Source organism: Salvelinus alpinus, chromosome 16 (assembly GCF_045679555.1).
Source record: "Salvelinus alpinus chromosome 16, SLU_Salpinus.1, whole genome shotgun sequence".
Classification (NCBI taxonomy): Eukaryota; Metazoa; Chordata; class Actinopteri; order Salmoniformes; family Salmonidae; genus Salvelinus; species Salvelinus alpinus.
Window position 1 is genome coordinate 11,699,882 of NC_092101.1, and position 25,564 is coordinate 11,725,445.

Below are 25,564 nucleotides of genomic sequence, written 5' to 3' on the forward strand. Positions count from 1 at the left end.
GTCAGTCTATGTCCACATTTAATTGGCATGAATGCATGTTTAGTCGATATAATTGAAAGCTCATATTATATTGCTTTGATATATTCAAGAAAAAGTAAAATGAAGCTTTAAATCAGCCAGGTAAATGATACACGTCCACAATTTATTTGATGAGAAAATGTATTATGATGACTTTCATTCCTTGGCCTATATCACATGGTACCATTTGCCTATGGCCCTGTTTATACATGGCATGAGATTTCTTCTACCCCATATCTGATCTGCTATAATCCTTTTTTCCTTTCACCCCATGGTCCAACTTAATTTTGCCTATCCTAGTTGTAGCAAAGTGAGTAATATCAAAATGACACTGGTCTCACAGGATACCTAATTGCTAATACAATATTCCAGTTCCGAGTCATGGCCGGTCCAAATCGGCTTTCTATTCCACCTTGGGAGGGGATTTCACTAGACTCGTTCACAAATCTTTCTGGTGCGTTCAAGCATTGAATCTAACTTTACGTAATTTAATGCCAGGTATAAACAAGGTCTATGACATTCATGGTGTACAACCTTGGATCTTTTAATCTGATTTGTAACATACATTATACAACATTTCCGTTGTAAGAACCTTTACAAAAGAGTTCAAGAATACTGTCTTGATCTTTGACAACTTTCCTATGTACTCCATTGTCACTACTAGTCTTTAAGGGCTGTTTATACATTATCAATGGCCATTGTGACAAAGGGGCTTGGTTAATTGCATTACTCAAATGCTTTGGAAATGTTACCTGACTCAATTTAACATTGTACATTAAATGAGAATAAACAGCTCTTAAATTCCATGGAAATCACGCCAGATTAGTTTAATTTCTGTCAAGCACTTCTCTCAATCGAGTTGTCTTGGTTACATCTCTTACGAGAACATATGAACAGATGATGTTACAACTACAGAGAATATGCATTTTTATTTCTAAGGTCTTTATGCTTGAGTTCTTTGACCTATCACTACTGACAGCAAGACGTTTAAGCGGATATTAACACCTTTCTGTAAATATTTCTACAGAATAATTTCTGTATGTGTACTCTTGTGTAGAACCCAACAGTGGTTTCTTAACGACCATCATCCACCTTCACACCATATTGTACAGTACCTGCTCTCTGATTACTTTATGTGATTCTAGAGGCAAACACATATGTCATAGCATTCAATAGACAAAGGCATTTACAGCTATTAAGTTGAAATACAGTCATTCAAACTGTTCATCTACAATTAGAATTAATGAGCATGGCATATTCTCACTGCCACTTGATCCAGAATGGAGATGGACAAGAAATGCATGTTTGTTCCCATGGCTGGTAATTTTTTGTAGGTCTTTTTAAATAAGGAAGAATGCCACTGAGGAGAAGTTAATTTTAGTCCAACATCTACAATATTAACAGGTGTAATACAGGTGTATTTAGCATGCTGTAAGGAGCAACACAAAGAGTTGTTTTTGCTCACTGGGAAGCATATAGAGTTCTACTGCATGTCTGCACCAATGTTCCCTCAATTTTTTTGGTGCGCTGCGCAAATCAAATTTTAGGTCTTGTGAGCGGAAACTTGAATGTTGTGAGAATTTTGTCCAACTTCCGGCGTGTGTTTACAGTTTTAGACAGTAACCAATAGGCTATTGTGGCTATTTGAGCATAATGTAGGCCTACCAACAAAACGAATGGAGCAAATCCCATAACATTCACATGGAAATAGATTTTTATTTTTATGAAATAGCCTACAGTAGCCTATATGTGGTGTTCAATGCAGGCCTACATTGCATGAGACTTTTTAAAACGTTTTTACATTATGAAGGGCTTGACATTAATTCATTATTTTTTACCTATTCTCTAACACCATGGGTAAAACAGGTGACTGTAAATTGCATTGTATAGTGTTATATGATGCAAGAAACCACTTTACAAAATTCGATTAATTATTATTACCATACAGCGAATTAGATAATGTAGGCTACCCCTCTTCCTATTGGCTTATGTGCATATTCACGCCTGTCTCAAAATACAACACTGCCCCTTTAATTAAGACATAAGCTTTTTACCTGACTGGCTTTTCAACGAGCTTGAAATGTAGCCTACACGTTTTGTGCTCTTGTATGAAGCAGTAACTCTCCATTGCTGACCTATACTTATCTATAACTGGGCTAATAACTCGCTATCTAGCGAAGAATATCAACAAATGTCCACACGCGCGGCTCTGATCTGAAAAGCCATTCACTCGCGGGTGATTGAAAGACCGCTCGTGGGCAACACCCGCCAATAGAATTCTACTCCGTTGCGCTCTGGCTCTGCCTACAACCAAATAACAGACTAAATCTTGCAAAGTTGGATTTGTTTTGGTTTGTTGCATTAAAAAGGGGCTGATATAATGTTGATTCGATCACAGAAAATGTTGCTCTATATAATGTGAACTCAGTGAAGTGAACTCTTGAATCTCTGAGCCACCTGGCTTTTTTTCTGCGTGGCAGTCCTGGAGGAGGTGCACGGCTGCGCATGCGCTCAGTTTTGAGGGAACATTGGTCTGCATGCATTTACAATACCGCTTTTGAAACAGAATACAGATAACATAGTGTTCCAGCAGTGCTGATTATTTAACTTTAACTATTGGCAATAACAATTCCTGCAGTGGTTCTAAAGTGAAGGCTAACAGTGTGGTATCCTCAGTAGTAAATAGTGTGGCGAAGGCGAAGCAGTAACATGTGGGTACATAGTAAATACTTTACATAATATTATGTCCATATTTTGATGTATTTCAACAGTCTTTTTCAAATTAGTTTGGAGCCACACTAGTACTTTTTCAAAAACACACAAGTCTTCCAGCTGGGTTTTCACTCAATGATTTGCATATTGTTTTTCAATAATGGTTGTTCCTTCATTTTGATGATGGTGCTGTATGTCTTGAAATCCACAGACAATTGTATTTTTTCTATGTTGTCATGTCTACACTAATCTTCTAACAAGCAATGGTTTATATACAAATACAAAAAGTACAAAAATGTGCATTTTGTATGAGATTAGTCTACTCCCCGTAACTCCTCTCTAAATATAGGATAGTGTTATTCTATCCAATGAAGTCCTGTCTTAATGCATACATCCAACTTGTATGAATGACATGTGGGATCAGATGATTTGAAATGACAAGTGTTCTTTTTTGAAGACATGTCTCTGATGCAGTGAGGAAAAAGAAGGTTCAATACCCGAGGTAAAAGGATTGATATACACAAGTATTTGTGTTAGTTTCAATCAGGAACACAGTAGGATTTTTCTCATCTCAATTGTACAGAATTACATACGGTACTACGTAGTAGGTACTAGGCTTCAGATTTTTCACATGACTTCTCATTGATTGTTGTTGCTTGGCTCTGTGCGTCTTGCAGGCAGCAGGCCATGGGGCTGGGTATGTAGTTGAATGGGGTGACCCGAACTGCCTTGCTGGGGGAGCTCTGACGGAAATGGCCGACACCGCCTGTGTGAGTTTCCACAGAGTGAGCGTTTCCAGAGGATGCTGTGCTGTAACTCTTTAGGGATCCATCAGAGTCTCCATCTTGGCCGGAGCCAATGCTGATCTTTCTAAGGAGGGCTAGTCTCGCTGCCTCCTCTGAGATGATTGGAGCTGTCTCAACAGTTGGAGAGGTGCTTGAGTTGGTCTTGTTGGACGAGAAATCCTCTGTTTGGACTGTAGCGTCGCTCGTCTTTCTTGACTTAAGTAAAATGGTCGGCAGTTTCCTTGGCAGTGCTGGTGGTTTTGGTTTTGGCCCTTCAGGAACAGGCAACAGAGGCAATGCAGTAGATGGCAGCGTGCTCTTCAAGATTTGAGGCACATCCTCATCCCGAATCCTCCTCCAGGTGACTCTGTCATTGAGGTGTGATCCAGTTCTCTGCTGCTTCTTCTTTGTATCGTCCTCACTCTTGGCTCGCCCACTTGAGTCGGAGGACGAGGAGCGGAGGGAGGAGCGGCTGGTTACTCTGCTTAGTATGTTTATGCTGGGCGATGAGGAATGGCGCTTGATGTTGTCTCTTGCCTGCTGCTTGGTTGCAGAGATGTTTCTCGGAGGCACCCTGCAGGGACTCTCTGAGCTGGTTCTCCTGGCTGGACGCCTCGTTGAGAGGTCTCGGTCACTAGAGCAGGCTCTGGACAGAGTCACAGTCTGCCTTTGAAGCCCCTGCTCCTGCCTTGGCTCTTGCCTTTGCCCGGGGCCCTTTCCTTGAATTCTTCTTGGCCCCTGAGCAACTACCTTTAGCTCTTGGCATCGAGATGAGCATAGGAAGACTGCAGGAGCACCTGGAATTGCTTTTCTGGGCGATGCGTGCTGCGAGGTAGGCACAGAGCGTGAGGACGAAATGTCACGTCTCATCCTTGTCTTCGATTCCTTGATAAAGGTCAATTGTCTCAGGAACCCATTGCGGTCAGACTCGCTGCTGCTTGAATGGGTAGATGTCATGCTGACTAAGTCAAAACGATTGGCTGGAGGGATTATTTTTCCAGCCACCTGACTGTTTTGTCTGCTGATACTTGTGGCTTGGTTGGTTACCAATGGCGATAGAGTTCTGGACTGTCTTGCTGCATTCTGCATGAAGGGTATTCGGACGGGTGACTTCTGTGTTTTGTGTCCTGGAGATATTGGGCTCTGATTTGAAGGAACAGTGGAACGTCCCTTTCTTTCAGGTGGACTACTTGCTGGTGTGTTATCTTTTTGGGGAACAGATTTACTTGTTTGTGAGGGGGAGATTATTTTCTTCTGTGACTGTCTCGATGGAGTAGAGCTTTGAGATGATCCAGAGGATGAGCTCTTTGGTATCCTCGGAGGTGGGGTTGAGCTTCTTTTCGGCAAACACCACTGTGTGGAGTCCAGGGGTTGTCCCAAACGGTGGAGACTCTTTGACCTCTGTTGAGCAAGGTTTGGATTCTTTGGAGCATCTGTTTTGGAGGATTCTTTATTAGGAGGCGGCCTTTGCGAAAGATTTGTCTCTTTCTTAGGCGTGTATGTCACTGTTCTACCTCTGAAGACCACTGGCAGATTTGGAACTGGTTTACGTTGGTTAAAGTCCAGTGGTTTGTTTGCTTTTTTGTCTTTAAAGATCTTCTTTTCTTTAGGCGTAAAGCTAGATCCAGACATAAATGAGAGGACAGATTCAGTCTCTTCAGAGGAATGTTCTTGAGACTTTGATGCTTGTAACCTTGTGACAACAGAATTAGCTCCTTCTTGTATTACTCTCCATTCAACACTGTTGAGGTCTGAGTCTTTATCAGATGCTATATCGTCACTGTCAAAGTCTTGTTCATTGTTCCATCCACCCGACACTTTCTGCATGTCGTTTCTTTGTTTCTGCTTCTTCTCTGCTTTCTTTCTTGCAGAGAGCTTCTTCCTCTGCTTGGGCATTGCAGATGTTATGCATTTTTGCAGAAGATCATCCTCTGAATCCATACTGACTGAGCTTGGTGAGCTTTGTTCCTCATACTGATTGTGGATGTGCATTGGTCTTGTTTGTTGGACCTGGTTAGATATCTTGTTGTGTTTGTTTTTCACCCATACTTGCTGAGATTTTGATTGGTGTTCCTCAAATTCTGCATCACTCAAAGAGCTAAGAGATGAACTAAGAGAGTAACATGTGGGTGTTTCCTCCATGATTAGTTTGTGTTTGATCCTATTAAAGCCTTTGGGTCTTGTCTGGGAATTGTCAATCCGACCAATATTAGTCATACTTCGGGAGAGAGTGTTTCTGCTGGACTCTCTCATCTGTTTTCTCCCTGTCCTTTTCATCACTCCCTCCTCTTTGTCTGTCTGGTCATCATTCAAGCAGTAAATGGCTTCCCCTGTAGATGTTGGATGGGGCATGGACTGAAAAGCCTTATTTCTCTCTATTGCTCTCTGATTTTGGTTCCCTTCTGTGTTTGGCTTTATGATAGGTAGATCCAGTTTCCTTGTCAGGACCTGTCCCTGCTTTTGTCTTTGTTGATTGGGTGATTGATCACGGTTTCTCTGATTAGCCACTCTATCAGCAACTTCTTTGCTCTGCATCAGTACTCTTTGAGTGGGAATGACATGTTTGATTGACCTGCTCATTTGATTGACAAGTATGTCAGGCTGACTGGTCATTTTAGTGGGCTTGTGGAAGTGCGAGAAAACCCGAAGGTCTTCAATTCTCTTTGCCTCTTGATCCAACAATTCCTGTTTGTTCATACTTCTAACCCTCCAATCTTTTGCCCCCTTGTCCCTCACTGGGTACTGAAGTGTTTCGTCACTTAACGATGTCGTGCTGGAAAAGTTGACAGGGGTGCCCTCAGCAGAATCAGTGTATGATGAATCATCAAGATATAAGTCCTTTTGTTGCATCACAATCCTTCTCCCTGAGCACATTTGATTGGCATTGTTAGGAACCATCATATAAACAGGTATAGGTTTTCTGGTTTGGGAGTTTAGAACATGGGTGGGTAAGGTGGAGATCAAGGAGGGCATTACTTTCCTGAACTTGGAGGGCATTGCTGAATTGATGCATTCTTTGAGAATTTCTATATCATCATCTGAATTGCCCTCACTATATCTCTCCCCTTGGTCCATAAAAGAAGGATGCTCATTGTCACCTCTATCTCCATGAGCCCTTGGGAATGATGGATTGTTGTCCTTTTGCTGGAGTAAGGGAGTCAATTTCAGTTCCACATCCTTCTGAATGTAGTGCTCATGAAGAGGTAGAGCACTCAAGCTGGAGGCACATGAAAAGTTCTCTGTGGGTTTTTCTACTGTAAAGTAGATCATGGTGTCCAAATCTGGAGGTAAGTTGACCCTTTCCTTAAAGTCTGCAATTTCCATGAACTTGCGCAAGCTGCTTTCCCACTGCCCTGCTGTCCCAGCATTTTGGGTTTCTGGTCCATTTGATTCAGCAAAGCATGGGGTTTTGCTTCGACTGGGGGGCATGGTTTGCCCTGGACTGTCAGGAAGATCACTTGGACTTATGGTTCCACTGATCATTCCGCTGCATGGATCACTAAGTATGGAGCTGGCAATTGAATGAGACTCAAAGCTACCCAGTGAGCTGACCGAGCTACAACGGCTCATCACAAGTGGGGTCTCATGGATGTAGTTCTCTGATGAACTTGAAGGTGATCTGTCCTCAAGTATGCCTGGTGATACACCCCTGAGGAACACCTTTTCACGTTTGGTGGGGCAGGGAATTTCAATAGGATCAGACCCAATGCTCAGACAGGTTTTTGAATCAGTGACTAGCAGTTGGCTATCACTTAAATCCTCCAGGGTCTCATTCTCCTCCTCCCTATTGACCAGATCCCCATCTTCCATTTCAATGATCTCAAGTGATGAGTCACTCTCCAACTCATTTTCACTTTGACTCTGTCCGTCAAGAGCTCCATCACCAGAGGAGAGGGAGGACAGGGAACTGCAACGGGAGAAACAGATTGGGGTGTTCTCCACCGAATACTTCTGCAGTGTCTCCATTGGGCCAATGGTTGGACTTCTAGCAGAGCTCATTGGAGAAAACTTGCCTAAACTCCCTCCAGTCATCACAGTTGGGACCCAGGCTTGTCTCCTCATTGCTTGAGCTGCCTGCACATTGATGGCACTTTTTGCAACACCAAACTTGGAGACACTTTGAATTAGAGGGACATGTTGGTAGGAAGGGGACAGCTTTATGGAAGTCATGCTGACATCAGAAGACATTTTAGTTGATGCACTAGCTGGTGTTTGCGGGGGCAGCTCTTGGCTCTTCTCTGTTTCTGTGCTATTTAGTTCAAGCAATTGAACCTCTTTGTTGTCCACAGAATCTCTCTCTGGCACATCGATCGGACTTGTCGCATTGAGAACATGAGCTCTGATGTTAAGATATTCTTGATGGGCCACCTTAAGATCAAGCTTGTTAGGTCGTCTTTGAGCTATTGCTGATCTCGCTGAGGGCCTAATCTGGTCCTTGCTACCACAATAGCCATCACTGGTACTGCCACTGTTGAGACTGTCAGTGGACAAACTTGCATGGGTGGTTTTGAGACGTAAGAGAGCATAGGCTCTGTTTAGACGTTCTCTGTGTGCAAAGTTGCTGGTATCAGAGAGGCGGCAGGGGGAGCATGACTTGGCCCGGGCCTCATGGAGTTCATCTGATCCATAAGGCCAGTCTGCAAAATGGTCCTCTGAGCTAAGGCTGAAGCTGTCCTCCGAAGATGTATGCATGGTAATGTCCTCCACAAGCTTATCAATCTTGGCCACAGTGTTGGTGATCTTTTTTGCTAATTTTCCTGCTGCAACAGACACCTCGTCTTCTGGAGGCGCTGGCCTCTTATCCACTGTCTGTGGTGGCTCCACGTCTCTCTCCGGTTCACTGTCCTTCTTGCGAGGCTGGTTTTGAAGAAAGTTGGAATTGGTCAGGAACATGGAGAGCATGGAGAAACTCCCTGTATCCAGACTACTGGAGACATTAGGGGCCTCATCATCGTCAAAGCAGCCTGAGTCAGATGCATAATCCTTTGCCAGGCTCTCGATATGCCGCAGCGGCTTGTTAATGCTTGGATGCTTGGGGCTGCTTTGTTTTTCAATGGAATCAAATGTTTCAGCAAGGTGCTTTGCATCTAGCTCAGCCTCCAGTGCTTTCTGCTTCCTCATGTAGAGCGAGGGCATGCAGGAACCAGGGGATATGACCGCAGCATCCTTATACTTGAGGGGCCGATTCGTGAGCAGGTTCCGTAAAGCTGCGGCACTTCCCATGGCTATCATTTTGTGCTTGGAGTGGATGAGGTTGCGCAGCATGCTGACTGCTCCCAGGTCCCACAGCAGCTCCTGGTCCTTGGGACTGCGGGCAGAGAGGTTCCAGAGGGTCCCACAAGCGTTGCTCACAATCGTCAGGCTGTGAGAGCGCAGGTGCTGAAGCAGCGTTTGGAGGCAGTTGTGGTCCCTGAGGATTTGCCTGAATTGAAAGAGAAAAAATACTTATTCAAGCATGTTAGAATGAATTTTGTGGATATTTACAGTTGAAGTCGGAAGTTTACATACACTCAGGTTGGAGTCATTAAAACTCGTTTTTCAACCACTCCACAAATTTCTTGTTAACAAACTATAGTTTTGGCAAGTCGGTTAGGACATCTACATTGTGCATGACACAAGTAATTTTTCCAACAATTGTTTACAGACAGATTATTTCACTGTATCACAATTCCAGTGGGTCAGAAGTTTACATACACTAAGTAGAATGTGCCTTTAAACAGCTTGGAAAATTCCAGAAAAATATGTAATGGCTTTAGAAGCTTCTGATAGGTTAATTGACATCATTTGAGTCAATTGGAGGTGTACTTGTGGATGTATTTCAAGGCCTACCTTCAAACTCAAGGCCTCTTTTCTTGACATCATGGGAAAATCAAAAGAAATCAGCCAAGACCTCAGAAAAAAAAATTGGAGACCTCCACAAGTCTGGTTCATCCTTGGGAGAAATTTCCAAACGCCTGAAGGTACCACGTTCATCTGTACAAACAACAGTACGCAAGTATAAACACCATGGGACCATGCAGCTGTCATACCGCTCAGGAAGGAGACGTGTTCTGTGTCCTAGAGATGAACGTACTTTGGTGCGAAAAGTGCAAATCAATCCCAGAAAAACAGCAAAGGACCTTGTGAAGATGCTGGAGGAAATGGGTACAAAAGTATCTACATCCACAGTAAAACGAGTCCTATATCGACGTAACCTGAAAAGCCGCTCAGCAAGGCAGAAGCCTCTGATCCAAAACCGTCATAAAAAAGCCAGACTACGGTTTGCAAATGCACGTGGGGACAAAGATCGTACCTTTTGGAGAAATGCCCTCTGGTCTGATGAAACAAAAATAGAACTGTTTGGCCATAATGACCATCGTTATGTTTGGAGGAAAAAGGAGGAAGCTTGCAAGCCGAAGAACACCATCCCAACCGTGAAGCACAGGGGTGGCAGCATCATGTTGTGGGGGTGCTTTGCTGCAGGAGGAACTGATGCACTTCATAAAATAGATGGCATCATGAAGCAGGAAAGTTATGTGGGTATATTGAAGCAACATCTCAAGACATCAGTCAAGAAGTTAAAGCTTGGTCGCAAATGGGTCTTCCAAATCGACAATGACCCCAAGCATACTTCCAAAGTTATGGCTTAAGGACAACAAAGTCAAGGTATTGGAGTGGCCATCACAAAGCCCTGACCTCAATCCCATAGAACAATTGTGGGCAGAACTGAAAAAGCGTGTGCAAGCAAGGAGGCCTACAAACCTGACTCAGTTACACCAGCTCTGTCAGGAGGAATGGGCCAAAATTCACCCAACTTATTGTGGGAAGCTCTTGCAAGGCTACCTGAAACGTTTGACCCAAGATTACATTTTTTTAAAGGCAATGCTACCAAATACTAATTGAGTGTATGTGAACTTCTGACCTACTGGGAATGTGATGAAAGAAATAAAAGCTGAAATAAATAAATCATTCTCTCTACTATTATTCTGACATTTCACATTCTTAAAATAAAGTGGTGATCCTAACTGACCTAAGACAGGGAATTTTTACTAGGATTAAATGTCAAGAATTGTGAAAAACTGAGTTGAAATGTATTTGGCTAAGGTGTATGTAAACTTCCGACTTCAACTGTATGGCAATAATTATTGAACTGTTGCACTGATATACAGTAGGATTCAATTCAAGTAAATACCTGTAATCATCCCGTGTGGCCACAAGACTGGAAACATTGCGCAGGATGCCACCTCCACTCTCGATGATTGCCAGTGAGTTGGTCTGACATCTGTAGGTGAGGGTGCTGACCAAGAAGCCCAGAGCCCCATCTACTGAGCAAATGGCCACCTTGTTCTCAGGACTGTGTGCTGACAGGTTCCACAGAGCGCTGAGGAGGCTCTTCAACGTGGATTCCTAAAATGGGATTTTACATTTACATTGCATTAGAGATTAGAATTGTGCAGATATTTTGCCATTGTTTCCTTTGGTTATTGCTTTAGTTACAATTGCCACCATGCATCGATTACATCATCTCGGTGTGATCTTACTTTTGTGGCTTGAAGAGCACAGGTTATCAATCCGGTTACACTCCCTATGTCTCTAAGGACCCTCTTGCTGTTGATGTCTGCACGCCATGACAGATTTCTCAGAATACTAGACACTACCTGTGATGGGAAAAATAGATATCTCTTTAGCCATGTGGTACTGGAAACATTGACTTAAACCACTGAAACTGAAAAGAGTAATGTTTCGTGGTTCTGAAAGGTTGACAAAAAATACAACACTCTCAAGTAGTTAGGATAGTAGTAACCATGTTGTACCTGATGTAGTTCCTCACTATCAGATGCAAGTTGGGCAACAATGGCCTGCAGGCAGCTTTTCTTTGTGCAGAGAGTGGCCTGTGTAAAAGAGAGGTCAGACAGGGGTCATTTATCTTGAATAAAAAAATATTCTTACAATTGGGATAAATATGTATCGCTCTGTTTTTTCAATGCTTTTCTCATGATACATTACCTTGTTGACTACATCTCCGAAAGTGAGGTTTGTCAGCGCCATCCCTGCGTAGCGTCGAAGCGCCATATTGATGGGATCGTTCTTCATTCCGTACAGCTCCTGGTCCAAGTGCATTAGCTCTGCAACTACCTGCAACCCCCCTAAACAGAGACACACCAGCCATGCACATCACAAACTGAACAATCAGTTCATTCACATATAATATTTGTCAGTAAGGTTATGCTTTATCATCTTAGCTGGAAGTATATTTCCCATTGACATGTTGTTCACTAACCTAGTTCATTCATGGCTTGTCGGTACTCCTCCTCAAAGGAGAGCTTCATGACAGCACACATGGCCTGGCAGATCTGGGGCTCCAATGTCTCAGGGATGTCTGAATACAACACAGACAAGTACAGCTGAAATTACTTCCACATTCACAGTATAATCCACAGTGTGCTATAGAGATGGCAATAATCGCCTAAAATAATCCTGCTTCCCTCCACTACTAACCTGTGGTTGTAGTACCTCCGGGGGAGGGCCTCCCCACGTGGCTCTCGATCCAGTCCCAGCCGCTGTCACAGTGCGAGCGGATCTGCTCCAGCACGTGCAGCACCCTCATCTCCCGCCGGGCTTGGCCCTCGTCTGGCTGGGAGTACACTATGTTGTGCAGGGCAGCGCTGGCTCTGGATCGGGCCTCCCGGCTGCTCCCTGTACTTCCGTCCGCCTCTCCGGCGCCCCCTGGGCCGTCGTGAAGGATCTGAACCAGCAGGGGGACACAGCCTGACTTGCGCATGGCGATGCAGCTGTCTTGGGAGCTGGACATGGTCAGCAGAGTGCGGGACATCTCCTCCCTGTCCCGGTTGGCCAACATGGAGAGCAGCCAGAACACCATCTCCACCTAATCCAGATAAAATACAAAATGGCCGCGGTGAGTACCTATTTAATTCACCTTTATTTTGACTTTTATATTTTAAATACTTGTATTTTACTACAATATTTTACAACAACGACTTGAGAAGAATGTTTGATATTATAACACTGACATGCATGACCAACGAATCGGAAAATGGTGGTTGGATAGTATCATATGCATGTAAGATCTACTTTTGCTACACATGACAGGGCAATGGGACCATTATTGTCCACCTAAACAAATATTAATCTAGATAATGCAAAGCCAGTAATGCAAACTGCATTGTACATCTGAACTGACATTCATCGTACTAAATATGTAACGATGCCCTTACTTTGCTTCCATCTCCTTGTGCATCAATCGCAGAAGAAGACAATGCATTTTCTGTTTCACAGCTTGAGATCTGCAAATACAGAAAGGGATAGGAAATGGCATGGTTTTAAGATGCTTCATGTCAATGAGGGTCAAGTAACGTGGATTATTTCTTGTTTTGCAGCATGAAAGTCAGTAGAAGGCTGTTTGCTTTGAACTTTCAAAACAGTCGTCACGATCAAGACGGTCCCCAAGTGCCCTCGAGAAAATGTATTCGGTTATTAATTGCAGACTAAATCTCTAAATTACGAAGAGATGTATGGATCAATCCTAAAGGTTATGGAAATTAGAACAAAATCTTTGTATATATATTATTCTATAATTTCCATTTGTATATGTTTCTTTGGTCTAAGAGACTTCATTTTTAAATAATGCCATTTGAATGGAAAGATTGATACATTATTTATTCACAGTATGTTAGCTAGTATCTCATGAATTATTGTACAAATATAATTATACCTGATAGGTAGGCCTAAATAAATAAGAAATGTATGCAGCTGCTGGCATTGGTAGATCATTGGAATTTCATACAAGTTAAAAAACAAATGTTCAACATTTTCTGTTCAATCCTAAGTATTTAGTAGTCGGCATCAAAACCCCCTAAAGTGAACACCTGAATGAGATGTTATTGTCAATAGACCACTAACAGCTACAGTGCCTTCAGAAAGTATTCACACCCCTTGACTTATTCCACATTTTGTTGTGTTACAACCTGAATTTAAAATGGATTAAATTCTCACCCATCTACCCCATAATGAAACATTTATTTAAAATGTAAAAATAAAAATGTCTTATTTACATCAGAATTCACACACTGAGTTAATACTTTGTAGAAGTACATTTGGCAGGGATTACAGCTGTAATTAATTCTGGGTAAGTCTCTAAATTTCTTCAAACTCTGTCAAATTGGTTGTTGATCATTGCTAGACAACCATTTTCAGGTCTTGCCATAGATCTTCAAGTAGATTTAGGTCAAAACTGTAACTCGGCCACTCAGGAACAGTCACTGTCTTCTTGGTAAGACACTCCAGTGTAGATTTGGCCTTGTGTTTTTGGTTATTGTCCTACTGAAAGGTGAATTAATCTCCCAGTGTCTGGTGGAAAGCAGACTGCACCAGGTTTTCTTTTTAAAGTCTGTGAAATGCTGCTTTAGTGCCTTGTTGCAAACAGAATGTATGTTGTGGAATATTTTTTATTCTGTACAGGCGTCATTCTTGTCAATTAGGTTTTTATTGTGGAGTAATTTTTTTTTTTCACCTTTATTTAACCAGGTAGGCAAGTTGAGAACAAGTTCTCATTTACAATTGCGACCTGGCCAAGATAAAGCAAAGCAGTTCGACACATACAACAACACAGAGTTACACATGGAGTAAAACAAACATACAGTCAATAATACAGTAGAAAAATAAGTCTATATACAATGTGAGCAAATGAGGTGAGATAAGGGAGGTAAAGGCAAAAAAAAATAAAAAAAATAAAACTACAATATTAAACTCTATAACTGTTTTAAAATCCCTGATCTGTTTCCTTCCTCTCCGGTAACTGAGTTAGGAAGGACGCCTGTATCTTTGTAGTGACGGGAAGTATTGATACACCATCCAAAGTGTAGTTAATACTGCACCTTGCTCAAATGGATATTCAATGTCTGCTTTTTCTAGGTGCCCTTCTTTGCGACCATTGGAAAACCTGGCCTTTGTGGTTGAATCTGTGTTTAAAATTCACTGCTCGACTAATGAACCTTACAGAGAATTGTATGCGTGGGGTGACAAAGATGAAGTAATGATTTAAAAAATCATGTCAAACACTTATTGCACACAGTCCATGCAACTTATTGGGACTTGTTAAGCATATTTTTACTCCTGAACTTAAGGCTTGCCATAATTAAGGGGTTGAATACTTATTGACTCAATTTCAGCTTTTAATTTTTAATTTGTAAAAATGTCCAAAAATTGTGTGTAGGCCAGTGACAAAAAATATCAATGTAATCAATTTTATATTCAGGCTGTAAAACAACAAAATATGGACAAAGGGGTGTGAATACTTTCTGAAGGCACTGTATAAATACATTTAATTTCAGCTAATTTAATTTCAACTCTATAATATCTGGGCCCTGCAGACAGACATACTCTTCATCAGGTACCAGCTGCACACTCCAAGCATACAGACACACTCCATTTACATTCGACATACCAATTGGCTACATCACAAATCATCAGAGAATATCTATCCACTCTTTTATCCTCCCAAAGTTACCATGGTAACCCATGGTGCTGCAGTGTGTGTGTGTGTGTGTGTGTGTGTGTGTGTGTGTGTGTGTGTGTGTGTGTGTGTGTGTGTGTGTGTGTGTGTGTGTGTGTGTGTGTGTGTGTGTGTGTGTGTGTGTGTGTGTGTGTGTGTGTGTGTGAGCCTGTGCCTGTGCCTGATCACACCAAAGACTCACTCTCAGACAAAGGGGGAGGGCTATAGACATATGCTTGTCTGAATAGCTCCATGTTGTAAGCAATAAAGTGTTATCTCGCCAATAACAAGACAACCATGCTAAATGTGTCTGTTTTGATGGATTGAATCTGCAGTAGCTTTTACCCCATTAATTGTCGCAGTTCAAATACATAATCAATAGCTTACAATGTATTGACCAGGAAACTGCTGTGTGCTACAAGATAGATGACAATAGCCCTGAAAAACATGGACAATGTGTCTATTGTATAAAAAAAAAACTAGGCAAGTCAGTTACAATGAAGGCCTAACAAAAGGCAAAAGGCCTCCTGCGGGGACGAGGGCTGGGATTAAAATAAAAATATAGGACAAAACACACATCACGACAAGAGAGACAACACAACACTACATAAAGAGAGACCTAAGACGACAACATAGCATGGCGACAACACAACATGACAACAACATGGTAGCAACACAACATGGCAGCAGCACATTATGGTAGCAGCACAAAACTTGGTACCAACATTATTGGGCACAGACAACAGCACAAAGGGCAAGGTGGAGACAATAAATCACAAGAAGCAGCCATAACTGTCAGTAAGAGTGTCCATGATTGAGTCTTTGAATGAAGAGATGAAGATAAAACTGTCCAGTTTGAGTGTTTTTTTTCCAGCTCGTTCCAGTCGCTAGCTGCAGCGAACTGAAAAGAGGAGTGACTCAGGGATGTGTGTGCTTTGGGGACCTTTGACTGAATGTGACTATCAGAACGAGTGTTGTATGTGGAGGATGAGGGCTGCAGTAGGTATCTCAGATGGAGGGAGTGAGGCCGAAGAGAGTTTTATAAATAAGCATCAACCAGTGGGTCTTGCGATGGGTATACAGAAATGACCGTTTACAGAGGAGTGCAGTGATGTGTCCTATAAGGAGCATTGGTGGCACATCTGATGGCCGCTCGAGAGCACCATTACCTGCCGATCTATGAATTACATCTCCGTAATCTAGCATGGGTAGGATGGTCATCTGAATCAGGGTAAATTTGAAAGAGGAGCAATTACGATAGAGGAAACCAACTCTAGATTTTACCTTAGCCTGCAGCTTTGATATGTGCTGAGAGAACGACAGTATACTGTCTAGCCATACTCCTAAGTACTCTAAACCCTCAGAGGTAGTAATCACACCGGTGGGGAGAGGGGCATTCTTCTTACCAAACCACATGACCTTTGTTTTGGAGGTATTCAGAACAAGGTTAAGGGCAGAGAAAGCTTGTTGGACACTAAGAAATCTTTGTTGTAGCCCCTTTTATTTCTCATTCTCCCTGCATCCTGGTAGAGCTCGTTGCTATTCTCCTATAGAGCACCCACAGACAGAAACACAGACACATAGACAGGCCAGTCTGGGACCCATGTAAAGTTGTTTTAGGCAACCGAAACACACCTCCCTTCTTTGCCAAGTTTGCAGTCCCTAAGCAACTCTATACTTTTTGGGAGGAACGACCAATTGGAACTGAGCTAAAGAGGGGTAAAGCCTGGTTTCTGCATAGCAGCACGGCAGCACTGGAGAGCACAGCCAGGGAGCGACACAAGGTGAGGGGGATAGATAGAGAGAGATGCGTCTGGGTCTGCTGCGCAGTGCAGCAGCTAAGCTCAGTCAGCTCAAGGTTAATATAAAAGTGGATTTACAGTATATTACAGGATAACAGCATTCCACACTCTACAGGATTAGATTAGATCCTACTGTATAATAGGTATTCTGTATACAGTCACAGTGAGCTGTCCTTATTAGAATCATATGTTCAAGCATCAACCCCTCATAAAAACCATTATAGGATGGAATAAACATCATTGGCATATACAGTAAATACTAATAAAATATTATACTTATGTAAAACAGGTGATTCTGTATTAGAATTTTAGTTTGAACTGATAACAGAATAGTACTAAGGCCCAATCAAACTGTCACTTCATAAAATGTACAATATATTGTTTGGGTTTAACCAACTGATCTTTTTTTGTTTATCCTTGTTTTTCTAGGGCAAAGTTTCGCCCAGGTTGAATCTGATAAATTATGAAATTGCCTCAATTGAATTGTCTACAATGATTTATTTAAACTAGTTCATAATTCATTAACCCAAAGTGGAACCCCCTCAAGTAAAATTACAAATAACTGATTATGTGAATCAATATATGAAGATAACTCATTTAAAACCTGAAAATGTCCAAACTTGGTGTAACCAGTTAATTACCGTTTTCAAATTCACAACTATCAAGTGTTGCTTTTCAACCAAAAACAGAATGATCTCATCGGTGTTTCTCATCAATATTAAATTAACTGGAGCAGCTTGTGGTTCTCCAGGCGTAGACACGGGGATCCAGGCCCACCCAATAAGATTGGGTAATATACATAAATCATTTTTATTTAATTTTTATTCTTTACCTGTCAGTGTTCTAAACGGGACATGATGTGTCTTTACTTGACTTGGGCAGGAGCTCACCGGAACTGAGTACCGGCACCTCCTATAGAATATTATCTCAAAAGAACTGAGGAGTTCCTGCACCTAAATATAAACGGTACCGGTACCCAACTCAAGCACTGGCCTAAACATGCATTCACCGTCAGATAGAATTCATAGCAAGCAGTAAGGGGGTGCTGGGAAAACGAAAGGGATATATGTTGACAATAATAGTAATACATTTTATTTGGCAGATGTCTTTCAGGACACAAAATCGAGTGCTGTACATACAATTCATTTGATTTAGGCTTAGGTAATGAATTTGAATATGTAAAGCGTATCAATTTCAAAATAATGGGCGGGTTCTGGCACGTGTCACTTTGCACAGATAGATACCAAGTGCAGTAAATAGTAGCAATCGCTGTGTAGGCTATGCTACACTTTGTAGGCTACTCACCGTTAGCTAGCTAAGACTTATAGCCAACTTGTAAAGTAAACAAGTAAAATGGCCAAACGACGCTCACTATGAGATTTTTTTCAAGAGGCCGTGTATAGACGAGAATGTTGGAGCATTTGCCAAGTTATTTGATATCAGTGATTTCGCCATGAAGGGCCTCCACCCTCTAGATCAATCACTGATTGCATTGATCTAATCGAGGGCCTTAAAGACAGTTCCGGTACATTCAGAGACAATGATCACCACTACAACACTGTTTTTATTCAACACTTGTCAGAAATCATGAAAGCTCCCTCCGCTGAAACATGACCATCAGTACAGTGAAATAAAAATACATATAGAAAAAATCAACAAGTTATTTCAACTTATGCTCCGATGTGCCTCACAAGTAATAGGCTATTACAACTGACCTTTTACCAGTGTTATCATATAGCCTAGCTATTACAACTGACCTTTTACCAGTGTTATCATATAGCCTAGCTATAACAACTGACCTTTTACCAGTGTTATCATACAGCCTAGCTATAACAGCTGACCTATTGCCAGTGTTATCATATAGCCTAGCTACAACAACTGACATATTACCAGTGTTATCATATAGCCTAGCTACAACAACTGACCTATTACCAGTGTTATCATACAGCCTAGCTATAACAACTGACCTATTACCAGTGTTATCATATAGCCTAGCTACAACAACTGACCTTTTACCAGTGTTATCATATAGCCTAGCTACAACAACTGACCTATTACCAGTGTTATCATATAGCCTAGCTACAACAACTGACCTATTACCAGTGTTATCATATAGCCTAGCTACAACAACTGACCTATTACCAGTGTTATCATATAGCCTAGCTACAACAACTGACCTATTACCAGTGTTATCATATAGCCTAGCTATAACAACTGACCTATTACCAGTGTTATCATATAGCCTAGCTACAACAACTGACCTATTACCAGTGTTATCATACAGCCTAGCTACAACAACTGACCTATTACCAGTATTATCATATAGCCTAGCTACAACAACTGACCTATTACCAGTGTTATCATATAGCCTAGCTATAACAACTGACCTTTTACCAGTGTTATCATATAGCCTAGCTACAACAACTGACCTATTACCAGTGTTATCATATAGCCTAGCTACAACAACTGACCTATTACCAGTGTTATCATATAGCCTAGCTATAACAACTGACCTTTTACCAGTGCTATCATACAGCCTAGCTATAACAACTGACCTATTACCAGTGTTATCATATAGCCTAGCTATAACAACGGACCTTTTACCAGTGTTATCATATAGCCTAGCTATAACAACTGACCTATTACCAGTGTTATCATATAGCCTAGCTATAACAACGGACCTTGTACCAGTGTTATCATATAGCCTAGCTATAACAACGGACCTTTTACCAGTGTTATCATATAGCCTAGCTATAACAACTGACCTATTACCGATGTTATCATATAGCCTAGCTACAACAACTGACCTATTACCAGTGTTATCATATAGCCTAGCTACAACAACTGACCTATTTCCAGTGTTATCATACAGCCTAGCTACAACAACTGACCTATTACCAGTGTTATCATACAGCCTAGCTACAACAACTGACCTATTACCAGTGTTATCATATAGCCTAGCTTGAGAATTGAGTTTTGAAATATAAGGGACTCTACATCTCTTATTATACTGTATATGAAAATAGGCAAATGTATGAAACAATATTTATTTCCAGTCAACATAAATAGCCTATTATTTATTTATAAAAATAAAAAAATGGGGGGGGGGATAAAACTGCTCTGTAGTTAGGCCCTATAGGCTATTGATCATTTCATTGATATCAAACAATACATTGTCGGCACACTCCATCTTCCGCACCCAGCAGAGAATTGCACTCTGCTTGCATTTTGACTCATAAGTGACCTCGGTTAAGAAAAGGTTGGTGACCGCTGTTTTAGTCTACATAGGCTATGGCCTAGTATTATGTGTATGAGCATACTGCTAGGCTATAATTTAAGTTTCCTTTGATGATGTCTAATGCAAACCGGATCTACTTTGATTGGCCTCCGTGCCAGTGAATAACACTAAACAGGCCTCGTTGGACACCCCCTTCGGGCCAATGACGTGTCTTTTGAAAATCAACATTCTAACAGTCTGCTCTTTCTGTTACTATATAAACATCAAAACATCTTACCTGCTTGCGACTGTAGGAGAAGTTGCAAAAGACCCTTTCTGGCACTCCGTTTCATTTCCCTGCCTCTGTGTCAATTCCAAGCTGCACTGTTCATTAAATTCTTCATGTACATTTTAACAATTGATAATATTCTTACCCATCAGACTATTGTCAATTTAATCTGGTCTTTAGGCTAACTCTATTGTTACGTGTGAAATTAGTTTCGATATAGTTAGGTGTAGTTTCGACGGGTCATCATCAGCTTCACAGGTTTGATGGGCATGAAAAAAAAGACTGCCCTCTATAAACTGCTAACACAAATTCTGTTTGTGATAATAAGATTTTAACAACGATAGTGTGTTAGATAGACTTATTTAGGAAAAGTCAAGCATGGGGGGACATACGTTTAAAAATGGCAAAGCAATTGAAAAAAGTAAATTTGTTTTTAGTCAATATGACGCTCTAGGCTCTCCTAGTGTTAAATGCTTACATTTGTGGCCGCCTAGCCTAGCCTAGCCTACTATCTCCTAGTATCTGAGCCAGTGAGAGGTTGCCAAGCCTGTTGCAATCATTACTGTTACATAAGGGCATTATATTATAGTCTCGTTGTCTATTAATTATATGTCTATGGTTATTTATATGCCTGCGTGTAGGTCTATGTGAGTCACATGTTAAATGCAAGTCATGGATTTACGTTGGCCTACGAGACTATTTGGTCTGTAATGCGAAATCACATGTTCTATGGTTTGTTGTGTGTGGTCGATTACAGTAGGGTATAAGGTCAGCTATACTTTTATGATCATTTAATGATGATTTGAGTGCCCAAATTTTGCCCAACCTACATTTTTTTCTGGCCCTGCCATCAACAGATTTCTGCCTGCGCCACTGCATAGCATTAAACATTTTAAATCCAATATGGTGGTGTGCCTGTGTACTCTCCCAAATCATCAATAAAGATGTTTCTAGAAGACACATCAAACATCACTCAGTCTCAGCATGTGTCGATGTTGAAGGCAGCGGTGTGGCACTGCGCCTGTTTGTGTACAGGCCCCCTAGTGATCGCATAGCCTCAAAGCACCTATAAAACATTCAGCGCAGTGCTGACAAGACACAGGAGAGGAATTAGAGAGGGAAATATTAAACCAGCCACAGGACGAGGAAAACTGACAATATGATTTAAATTTACCGACAGATGCTGAGGCGAGGGACAATGTGAAATAAATCACATTGGAGGGAAACTAATCCTTGTCATCTTTCATGTTTTACAGTACAAAATCATTTTGTGAAAACAAGAACACAGGATTATCTACCTCGTCTCAATCTTTGTGTGTATTCATTGTTCATAATGGCCTTTGCAGTTGAAGTCTTATGTATATACTTCAGAAAACCAATTCGTCTGTGCTGCCTCTGTTGGACAGTCAACACAAGGCCCCTTTGTGTTACCTGTATCTCAAGTGTGTGTGTGTGTAGGTGTGTTGTTTATTTCACCTCACACAGGTTCTTCTCCTGGGTGCCTCTGGACTCCTGGGCCTCCTGTAGCTCTTTCTCTAGCTGTTCCAGACGAGCCACACGGATCTGCGAGGGGAGACAGAGAGAGGGATGAGCAAGTGAGAGAGCGAGAGTCTTTAGTCGCCACAGACATTTTGTGAGGTGACAAACATTGTGCAACACCCTCCATAACAGCACAGTTTTAATTTCTGCGGTTTTTACATGTCAACTGTGTGTGGATATGCAGGGCAAACTGGGCCATTTGTTGCATCCCAAACACGTTTCAGGAAGAAGTACCACACTCAACAGCTGCAAAATGTCACTGTCTGTGTTGCCATTCCAGAGACAGACTTGGGAGAGAGTCCTTCTCCTTACCTGAGTCCGCTGGACCATTTCATCGCTGGTTCCGAAGCGTTCCTCCATGACAGAACGCAACTGCTGCGCCTCGAACTCCAGCTGCTGGCGAATGAGGTCCATCTGTATGGAGAACTATGACGATAAGGAAGAGGAGGTTAGTTCCCACGCAACACAAGAATCCATTTTGAAACAAAATGGTTGCTAGTTTCTCTGCCGAAGAGTTTGAATCTCACCTGCGCACCTGTTTAAACAATAATGAGTTGATTTCATGACAATGAGCACACCAACAAAACCATTTGTTTTGTATATCTATGTAAACCAGGGGCCACCGCACTGGAAATTGGTTATATTTCCTCGCTGTCAAAATTGTCAAAAAGTAGTCCTCTATCCATCGGTTTTGGAATTCAAATGCTCCCTGACTGTTTAGCTTTCATTTCACTGATTATTAACGAGCTGGACACAGTCAAGAAACTGTATGAATGTAGGTCCATTATAATTTCTACACAGTTTCAATTTGGTTTTAGGCATTTTAAAGTATATTGAGTTTGCTCTCACTGTGTCGATGCGTGGCAGTTGGTTCAGCCGCTGAGACAGGCCCTGGAGCTGGCTGTAGTACCAGTGACGCTCCCTCTCCTCCTTGTCTATCTCACTCACCAGCATAGCCCTGGAACACACACAGCCACACAAACCTTTAACACACAGACTACCATCCGCAACATCACTGGGGATTCAAGGTGCCTCACTTTTTTTGGGTGGGGGGGGGGGGACTACAGATTTACAGTGAATGGTGATGTTTAAGGTAGTATTACAAGTAATGCATGCATCTGATTGAACAATGGCAAAGCGCTTACCTCTCTTTGTAGAGGTCTTCCAGATGCTGGGCCGTGATACGTCCGTCTCCCAGCATGGCTTTGGCCAGGGCTCCATCCATGAGGTGGGGGTGTCCAGGATGCACGGCCGTGCCCTCCCCTGACAGAGAGGAGCTCTGGCGGGATGAAGGCCGTAGGGGGCTCCTGGCTCTGGAGGAGGAGGGAGGCAAGCAGGCCAGACGATCGTCCATGTCACTCGACTGAGCTGCCAGACTGGCTAGACTGTCTGGGAGGACGCGCAGATTGTGCGGCTGGTACTTCAGCTCATAGTAGTTGGTCAGGTCCATGTGCAACTCTGAGAGAGAGAGAAAGAGAGAGAGATTAATTCTTTCTTTTTTTTTACGAACCATTGAAATGGCCTATTATTGAATGAGCTGTGTACAATATCAGTTTAATGCAAGACAGACATTAAAATGGGAGAAAATAGATGGAAAACTACATCAGATGTACCTTTGAGCTGATCCAGCACATCAGTCCTCCCTGAGGAGGCCAAAGTGCCAGCCTCCAGCTCCAGTTTATTCTGCAGGCCCTTCAATACCCCCTAGAGTGGAGAAAGCAATTCATAATTACTGTGTCAACTTGAAATTGCTGTTGTGGCCACAGTAAAACCAAAAAAGAGTCACAACCTGTGAAATAAACCAAGCAATGAAAACACTGTATATGCCTCCTATTCCTCTCCTTTTTATCCTCTCGTAAGATGTCATATCATAGTAGCTTGCCTGAAATCACAGCCTTTCTTCGAATGAATGTCCTCTCACTGGAAAAGATACATTTTCTTTTTCTTCAGATGGACGGTTTGGTCTGTTTGCCACCAGTATCCGGCAGTGTGAGCTCTCTACAGAGAATCTTGGTTTTCTGCTGATAGCTAAAGCCGACCTCAGGAATATAAAGGCTTTAGCTGGGGATTATCCAGCTGTGCTCAGCATCTGGGCACATGTGCCAGAGGAGTAATAGGACAAACCCACATGCATTGGGGTTAGCACCTACGATTACAGTTTCAGATTGAGAACTATCAAGATTATGATTGATGTTGCTGGCTGCAGCTATGGAACGGAGAAATCGTATTTCGGTACGTTTTGTTGTTCATTTCGTAAATTCTGATTTGAAATAATTCATTATGGAAGAAAGATGAGTGGGGCTTTTTTAATAACCAGATTATGTTACGTGTTTTGACCTTTCTGCTCATGCCTCTCAGAATCAGGTGCACAATATTTTAGTGGTAGTCCACAGTACACAGAATTTAGGCTAAAGCCACTCTAAAGCACAATGGAAAGCCTGATTCCACCCCTCTTGGGATGGTCCCTAATTCTACCAGTAATCCAAACTCCCCTGACATTGAGAGTGTCTATTGGGTCAGAAGTAGCACGACAAAGCAATGAAATGGGTCTATGGTTTCTTCTCTCCATTTTCAAATGATGGCACATCGTTGGGAATACAAATCTCTGTTCAGAGCCAGTAGAGAACCAATAGGTCTATTCCTCCCTGTGAATAAAATATGCCAAGGCAGAAGTCCTTACTATGTCTTCCATCAGCTTTCCTCTGTCTTTTGAAGAAGGAAATCATTTCCCAAATAACACAGTTTGATTTTAAGTAAAAGTGACAAGAGCTGGGTGATTATGCAGGATAGAGCTGATTTATTCCTGAGGTAACGCAAGGACTCTGCAACGTTCTGCAGGAGATGAAGTGGTACACACTGAGAGTCGGGGTGTGCCATTTAATCTTCATCTGATCCCGATCATATTAATCCACACAGATATCATATTATGATGAATGTCTATAAAGGCCAACCGTTTTGTCTTTAGACAGACGAATAGCAAACAGTAAACCATCCTTGCAATGACACATGGTGTGACAGAAACTTGAAGCGGATCCTTTCCTGGAATCCAGGGAGAGGATTGGTCACAGAGGGGGAAAAAAAGGACTATCCTGTCAGACACGCAGGGATTTCAAACAGCAAAAAAATCTATAATGAGAAAACATCTTATGGGCTGAATGGTCTAATGATTTTCTTCTTCCCCAGCAGCTTGTCTCAATCCCTGCTGGCATCATTACTGTAACAAAGACAACTGGGTGGATCCGTGCAGAAAGGGGAATGATTCACGTGTGGCCCAGTGCCTCGTCTATCTAGCCTAGGGATGCTAGCCATGAAGCATTAGCGTCTCCAGTCACTCAGGAGAGAAACTGGGTCACTAGTGAAGGAGTTACATGAAGTCTACAGCATCCTCCAGGATCGGGGCTGAACCCTATCCATCTCAGGCAGATCTGAGTGGATTTTGAATTGGAATACGTCCTATCTGTATCTCAATCATGCTATTAGCCACGACTTGACAAAATAGAGGGAAGGATCCTACATCTTCATTTGAGCCTGTTTGCTACTGCAGGAGAATAATCCTGCAGCAACAGGAAATGTGAATTATGTGGATTATAATTAATGGACATTTTTGTAGTGGTTGATACATTTTTGGTAAGGGAGAATCGTCTGAAATTTCAATGTGGAAATTACAAACATCAGAAGCCTTTTTAAAACCTCAAATACACTACAGGTTTT

The 25,564-nt window shown here is 42.0% G+C and overlaps 1 protein-coding gene across 1 annotated transcript in view; it reads right to left on the reverse strand.

The window, feature by feature from the left end:
• Positions 1 to 121: 121 nt before the first annotated feature.
• Positions 122 to 25,564, reverse strand: part of LOC139540812 (adenomatous polyposis coli protein 2-like) — a 38,125-nt gene continuing 12,682 nt past the window's right edge. The window contains exons 3-15 of the mRNA XM_071344790.1: positions 23,467 to 23,557; positions 22,999 to 23,311; positions 22,703 to 22,811; positions 22,166 to 22,279; positions 21,791 to 21,877; positions 12,731 to 12,799; positions 11,994 to 12,381; positions 11,776 to 11,874; positions 11,502 to 11,641; positions 11,309 to 11,386; positions 11,036 to 11,152; positions 10,687 to 10,901; positions 122 to 8,937 (exon numbers count right to left, since the gene is read on the reverse strand). Of these exons, the coding sequence (XP_071200891.1) occupies positions 3,342 to 8,937; positions 10,687 to 10,901; positions 11,036 to 11,152; positions 11,309 to 11,386; positions 11,502 to 11,641; positions 11,776 to 11,874; positions 11,994 to 12,381; positions 12,731 to 12,799; positions 21,791 to 21,877; positions 22,166 to 22,279; positions 22,703 to 22,811; positions 22,999 to 23,311; positions 23,467 to 23,557 (7,416 nt within the window). The 3' untranslated portion in view covers positions 122 to 3,341. The remainder of the gene's footprint in view (positions 8,938 to 10,686; positions 10,902 to 11,035; positions 11,153 to 11,308; positions 11,387 to 11,501; positions 11,642 to 11,775; positions 11,875 to 11,993; positions 12,382 to 12,730; positions 12,800 to 21,790; positions 21,878 to 22,165; positions 22,280 to 22,702; positions 22,812 to 22,998; positions 23,312 to 23,466; positions 23,558 to 25,564) is intronic.